The 7,268-nt window shown below is 47.8% G+C and overlaps 1 protein-coding gene across 1 annotated transcript; it reads right to left on the bottom strand.

Annotated features, from left to right (window-relative positions):
• Positions 1-1,839: 1,839 nt before the first annotated feature.
• On the bottom strand, positions 1,840-4,132 carry LOC119294628 (E3 ubiquitin-protein ligase RNF185-like). The gene is made up of 2 exons (XM_037572845.1): positions 3,949-4,132; positions 1,840-2,978 (listed from the first exon to the last, which is right to left on the bottom strand). Exon 2 carries the CDS (start codon positions 2,952-2,954, stop codon positions 2,247-2,249), a length of 708 nt encoding a protein of 235 aa, XP_037428742.1. The 5' UTR covers positions 2,955-2,978; positions 3,949-4,132; the 3' UTR covers positions 1,840-2,246.
• Between the last annotated feature and the right edge of the window lie 3,136 nt (positions 4,133-7,268).

Below are 7,268 nucleotides of genomic sequence, written 5' to 3'. Positions count from 1 at the left end.
CGCGGGCAGCGAGGTCCCGGTGGGCGCTGGTCGTGGCGCGGGGAGGCCCCGGGCTCCCCTCGTCAGATCTGAGGCGTTCTGGTCTGCTCGTGATGCATGACCTCCGGCCGACCTGGATCTCCGGCGTGCACGCGCCTGCTGATGCTGTGGCTGGTTCGGAGGTGGCGGCAGGGTGCTTGGCCCGGGAAAACCCTTGGCCGCCGGTGGCGGTCACGGCGTCGATGGCGTCCCGGACGCCATTCCCTCCTTGGTGGCGGCGCCGAGGCTCACCTTCCCTGCCTCCCCCGTTCCCCTGCGCCCGTGTGAAAACCCTAGCCCCGGTGGCTAAGCGGCGGCGGCGCCACAGCGGCGTCACCTTCTTGAAGGCGCCGACTTGGGCATGGGGATGGTGGGCGTGCGTGGCGAGTTTGTCTAGTTCCTGGTGGCGGCCCGTCTGATCTACCGCGTCGCAGCTCCGGGCATTTGTCTCGTGGATGCGGTGCTCCTCTTCCGGCCGTGTCTCCGATGGGGACCTCGCCCTTCCTCACCTTGTACATGCCGTGGTGAAGCGGTACTTCATCTCACTCTTTGAAGGCGGCGGAGATCGGCGGCATGACACTGTGGAGGCTCGGCGTCCGATGCGCGGAGATGGACTCGCGCAGGAGCAGGTAGCTGTCTGGCGTCATGGTGACGTCTATGGCAGAGTGGCCAGACAAGGTAGAAGACTCAATATAATCTGAAGATGGACCTGTGGAAGATGGCTGCGACGACACAAGAGTGCGTCTGACCGGATTGTGCCCCAGACCCGGTATGTGGCTCGGCTGGGGCTTCTGGCTTTTGATGTTAGGTTTAGGTGAGTGGTTTGGGTAGAAGCCCAGCTAGCATCCCTTCATCATATGGATAGGAGTAGCGACATATGTTGCCAAGATGGTGGATTCAGGTTTATTGTTTGTAATACTTTGTAAGGTCCTCGAGAATAATTAATAAAGTGGCCGTATGCATCTCCCAGATGCAGAGGCCGGGGGTCATCCTCTTCTTCTAAAAAAAAGATAGAGGTTGAAATGAATGCTAGAATTCTAATAAAATGTAGTACACTTGATTCCATCAGGAAAAAAACTATAAGAATCAATCCATGAATCAAACGACCAACATAAAAAAAATGTTATGGATTCTAACCCTCCAAAAATTCTATGGAATTTCTTTGAATCAAATAAGTTCTACAAGATAACTGGAAATTCGAAGTTGCGGTAACAGCACACAATCATACACGGCGCCGACTGTAACTTTCGAAGATGATATACCCGTGTCTAAACTAGTCAGGTATATCTATGCTTTTTCTTTCTTTCTAAACACGGTACAAATGCAGACGCTCACAGCGCGCGCGCACACTCATCTCTATGAATACAAGTAAGCAAACTTCACCACTATGAGCATTTTCGAGAGAATGGGCCGGCAGATTTTGCACCGTGTCAAGTTTAGGATTCAAATCATCTAGGCTAGGCTTTTTTGCATATCGATGATTTTTGTAACCACACGATCCGTTCTGAAAATAGTACAATCTGTGAACATGGGGTAATCACGCAGCATGTGCCACACAGTTCAGGGTTGCAGGCTTGTTTTGCTTTGTCTTCGTTCAGTTCATCGGCGTGGTCGGCACAAGAGGCTGGTGGTGATTCAGCAGAATAGCCTGGGGATTCTGTTTGTGTGGCTTCAGTGCAGTGCCGTCGCCATTCAGGCAAGTGGTGAAAGTTTCGATATAGCCAACAAAAGATGAAATAGACCATCTGCACAACCAAGCACATATATAGATCCTACATTCAAATTTAACAAACAAGCACATATATAGATCCTACATTCAAATTTAACGATATTTGTCGAAGAATGGCAACACCTTGAACTTGCTGTCAAAAGGTACACGAACTGTCACTTTGTGCAAGCATGAGAATTATTACATGTAAATGTACTCATCTACACTGTCCAATCTAGATTGATACAGGTTACAGACACGAGGAGATGACCTCCCAACAATTGTACACCACGCAGGGTTTATCAAACCAAAGGAGTCAAAACTACAAAACACAGGATGATGCATCATGCAGCAGAGGAAGACCATCCAAATCTAGATACAGAAACTCCATGGACACTTCATACAAACCTTCGAACGAACAGAACTTGCCTCCAATTTGGTAGAGATAAGCCTACACCAAGGTATGCTCTGGCAACTCCTGCCAAACACCACCACAATTTTGATGATAGCAGTAACCAATTTAAGCTGCGAGGAGGCTTGCGATCACAAGAACCCCGACCATGATAAGAAGGGCCTTCAGGTAGACATCTGCCTGCTGCTGCTGCTGCCCGAGCGGCCCTTGGCGGGGGACGCCGTGGGCGTGCCCCATATGCCCGCCATGGAATCCATGGCCGTGACCAAACCCATAGTGAAACCCAGCAGGCTGGGCATATGCAGCTGGATCTGGAAACCCATGCATTTGGAAGCTGAGCATAGGGAACAGGCCCCCAAACGCAGCCGAGAACGCATAGTTGCCCCACCGTCCATTTGCCAGCGGGACACCCGCCCCCGCGCCCCCCATGCCCATGAACCATGGATTTGCATGGGCGTTGCCGAAATTGTTGTTAGGATCAGCCTGTTGGGCTGTTGCGGGCCTCTGTCCAGCTGGGCGCTGAGGAATGTCAGCTCCAGGTGTGTTCTTTGACCTTGGGTCGACGCGGTCCTTGCCACGGCCATAAAGGGGGACAAGCTTGTCTTCTTCAACAATGGCCTTGCACACAGGGCACTCTGGTGTGTTGGCGTGCATGTGCAGCCATCTGTAGAGGCACGGCCAGCAGAATAGGTGGCCACAGAGAGTTACTATTGGCTCCTGTGGCAACTCAAAGCATATGTTGCACTCAAAGCTCCCTCCAGCTGCATCGCTGCTGCTGCCACCAACTGCCGCTGATTCCCCAACATTGGCGGACATCTTGAGCTCCTTAACGGTTGAAACCTGCGATTTCAAGTGAGAACGATCACCAACACTGCTAGAAAGAGCTATATGGCAAAAGAATAGAATGTACTCCTCAACACTACACGTTATTACAAACAGTACAGAGTTACACAACACACAGCAACCTATTCTTTGCACCAGCCTCAGTCAGTACTATGAAGCCTCCCAAAACCAAAAGGGTCATCATTTTCAGCCATGTGAAAATCCACCATCCATGTAAATAAATATGAAAAAAAACTTAATCTAACAAGAAGATCACCTAAAAAGATTGCCCATGGCTACAACTGTGTTAAAATACAGCTGCGTTGTATAATAACAAATACTACTGTAACATAGTTCTAAATTCTCATCATAAACATTTTAGTATTTAGCCAAATCCACAGGACATTCAGCTAAACAATACACTTGATGATCAGGGACTCGCAGAAACGATGGTTTTGTTACTCAGGTGAGCATATTATCTTCTTGCAAAATAATCTGAGTACCCACAGCAACAGGATCACTAATATAACCTACACCCCCTTCATCCCGCTGAAAAAAAAATCTGTCGATTATCCACAGAAGAATATTCATCAGACCCTCTAGAAATCAGGCAGGAATACACCAGATCGATTCGAGTTCACAGTTCACGCTCTAGAAGAAGATAGATTTCTAAATAAACTACTCAGGAATATTGAATTACTGAAACAATTCAATCTATTTATTTCTTCAACAAACGGGAGGAAAATTCCCAATTTCCCCCAAATTACCAAGCCGCGCCCACCCACGGATCCAATTCCGAGCGCAGATCAGCGCCCCGAAGCCTGCCACTCAAGGCTCGCCTGGATCACCGGGGCGCCGACGGAATACCCCATGAATCGGGCAGCAGACCCCATCGAACGAATCAAATCCGCCCAAGCTCGTAAGTCCTAAATCGCGACGAAATTTAACGCGGAACCAGAGAGAGGGAGGGAGAGCAGGCGCCGTTTACCTCGGGGGAGCGGCGACCGGCGGGGCGGCGGGCGGCGCGGCGAGCGGAGACCTGCCTGCCTGCAAGGCGAATCCACGGCGATGGCCTGGACGGGACCACGACGGCCCTTAATAAAAATCGGGGAGGGCGCGCGGCACGCCTGGAAGATTCCAGCGGAATCTGGACGCCTTCGCGGCGGGTCCGCGGTTTGGCCCGCTGAGTTCCGGGGCGGGAGGCGTTTTCTGTGAAAGGATACGGAAACAGCCATTTCTTTTCTTTTCCTTTTCCTTTTCTTTACGAAATGACACGGAAACTACTTTAGACTAGAAGAACGCCCGTGCGTTACAACGGGGCCACATTAACTTTAAGAGTTCAATACTAATATTCTCATACATATCAAGTGACATTGACGACCTTTTTTACCATCAAATCCTCACACACACTCTCTGCCTCCCTTTTCCTCACTCTCTCCCCCCTCTCTCTCTCTAACACACACACACACACACATATCCATATTATTGGGTACGGGACCATAATCAATCTATTTCACACACACGCTAGTGCATAACAATATGAATTATGTGTATTATATTTGCCACCATAACTGAGGGAATTAATTTCATGTAAATCGGCTAGCCACAGCTCCAAGAATACGCGGAGGATGTGGCACGCTTCCAAGTGCGTCTGCGCGCCGGCCACCCACGTCGGGTCCTTCAAGTGCCGCTTCCACCGCACCAACTCCCAGGTCCAGGGAAGCCGCCCTTCTTCGCCCCCTTCACCGGCCGCGGCCAACGCCGTGCCGCGGCACCCGGCCTCGCCGTTCTCGTCCTCCGGCATCGTCACGACCCAGTGACGTAGCCCAAGCATGGGCCTCGAGAATCAAGAACGCTCGACAACGGAGAGGGAAGGGAAGATCATATACATGTCATAAGAAAGGGAGTTTATTTACCGCTCCCTCGATGTATTGTTTCCTTTGTTTGGAGATTGATTACCATCCATGAGTTAAGGTAAGGTTAATGTGATTGGGCGATTTTTCTAAAAATCAATTATTTGTTTTCTAATTAATGTGATTGAGCGATTTAAGGTAAGCTTAATTAATTTAGATTTGATCTTTAGAGATTGTTCGTGATTGATTCTACATTACTAAATAACTTGCGCCAGTATGGAAATTTCTGATCTGTTCAGATTTCTTTCGTTGTGTGAGAGGGTGACGCGAAAATATTCCGATGAAGTGGGGGGAGGAGACGAAAAAAATCTACGAAAAAACCCAGCGAAGGTGGGAGGAGGTACCAAAAAAAACCATGGGAGGTGGGACGAAAAAAAACCTCCCATACTTCATGCAGGAAGAGCACACATTCATAAGCTAACGGTTTCACAATGCGTTCTTACTGATAGTAATTGAACCAAATGAAACGATGGACAAGCAGATTGATTAAGGAACTCTAGGTAATACTTCATGCCGTAAGCATTGGCTCAAAAAGTTAATTTGTAAGTAACAAAAAAAGGCCTAGAAGAATAGTTATACCTAAATAAAGTTTACTGCTGCAGATCCACACGAAGTAGAGGGGAGGTGGAGCAGGCCGGTAACCAGGGGAAGGAGCAGAGTGGGAGAAGATTTACACCGCCGTCTCCACTGGATATGGTGTCTCCGCCGCATCTGTGGAGGCGCCGCGGCTCCGCCTCGAATGGTGCTCGTGGCTATGGTGAAGAGGAGGGGCGACGCATGGGCGAAGAGGCAGGCGGTACTCGTGGCCAAAATAGTGGATCGTTCGAGCTGCGGGAGGGAGGAGGGGATCGCTGGGAGGCAGCGAGATCGGTGGGCGGCGGCGGCGGCGTCCAGGTAGGGAAGTCGAGGTAGGGCGCTATGTTTTTTTAGGGGAATTGCTTGTGAAAATAACGTGCCACAACGATGTAGCGAGCGGATCCCCTTAAAAAAGACGTAGCGAGTGGATTCCCTTAAAACTGGTAGGAATGGACACGATTGATGACGTTGATAAATAGTGGTGAATGTTGGCGTAACTTACTATCATCATGCATGAAAACGAATCATCAAGAAAAAGAATACTTCCTATTACTACGCTCATAGGAAGCTTCCTAATCTCTGCTACCAAACAGTTTCTGCCCAAACAAGGAAGGAAAGTTATGGACCTGATTCGGAAGGAAACAAACGTTATGAAGATTAATTAATTTAGATTTGATCTTTAGAGATTGATTGTGATTGATTCTTTTACATAAAGACATTACTAAATAATTTGTGTCAGTATGGAAAGTTCTGATCCGTTCAGTTTTTTTCGGTGTGTGAGAGGGTGAAGCGAAAATAAACAGATGAAGTGGGGGAGGGGACAAAATTTTTTTTACGAAAAAACCAGCGAAGGTGGGAGGAGGTACCAAAAAATACCATGGTAGGTGGGACAAAAAAAACCTAGAAGCGAGACTACCAACTGCTTCATTAGGAGTAGAGACTAGAAGAACGCCCGTGCGTTGCAACGGGGCCACATTAACTTTAAGAGTTCAATATTACGACATTGGCGACCTTTTTTACTATCAAATCCACACACACACACTCCCTCCCGCTTCCCCACTCTCTCTCCCCCTCTCCCTCTCTCTAACACACACACATATCCATCTTATTGGGTACATGACCATAATCCATCTATTTCACACACACATGCTAGTGCATAACAATATGGATTATGTGTATTATATTTGTCACCAGAACTGACGGAATTAATTTCATGTAAATCGGCCAGCCACAGCTTCAAGAATACACGGAGGAGGTGGCCCGGGTTAGCGTCGGCGCCGTCCGGCGCGGGCCACGGGCCCGCTTCCAAGTGCACGTGCAATGCACGTCTTCACAAATATTATAACCAGATGTGAGAAATCACATACTAACACGGTGTTGCAATCAATTTGTAATTAAAGAAGCCAAAAGTCTTTTTTCTTAAACCAGAATTCCTTATGCTGGAGTTTAAACAAACCCCACAATAACATGATCAAATTTTTTTCTCTACTTATCACCTAATTAAGCAAATGCATGACTTATGAAGCGGATAAGAAATCATGTTAACTTGGAACTAAAATTCCAACAAAAGAGTGAGGAACAAACCTTATTATCATTGCTCTGAAGTCTGAACCTCCCCCTATTTGTTAGTGAAATGTGAGTATGCTTCAAAGATAATAATTTCTTATGCAACATATGCTTTTACATCTGAAAGAGCTACAAAATATGTTGACCTACCTATGTGCACTTCCTAAATCAAGCGGATAAAATTATTTCTATCGGCAATATAAAATACTAAACATTAGTTCGAATTGAATAATACCACAGAATTGTCATTTCT

Source organism: Triticum dicoccoides, chromosome 4B, assembly GCF_002162155.2.
Source record: "Triticum dicoccoides isolate Atlit2015 ecotype Zavitan chromosome 4B, WEW_v2.0, whole genome shotgun sequence".
Lineage (NCBI taxonomy): Eukaryota > Viridiplantae > Streptophyta > Magnoliopsida > Poales > Poaceae > Triticum > Triticum dicoccoides.
Note: the sequence above shows the minus strand (reverse complement) of the source record. Positions and strands in the feature narration are given on the sequence as shown.

Bases quoted from the DNA above. Each gene is read 5' to 3' on its own strand.
- LOC119294628 (XM_037572845.1), bottom strand. From the start codon at position 2,954: ATGTCCGCCAATGTTGGGGAATCAGCGGCAGTTGGTGGCAGCAGCAGC.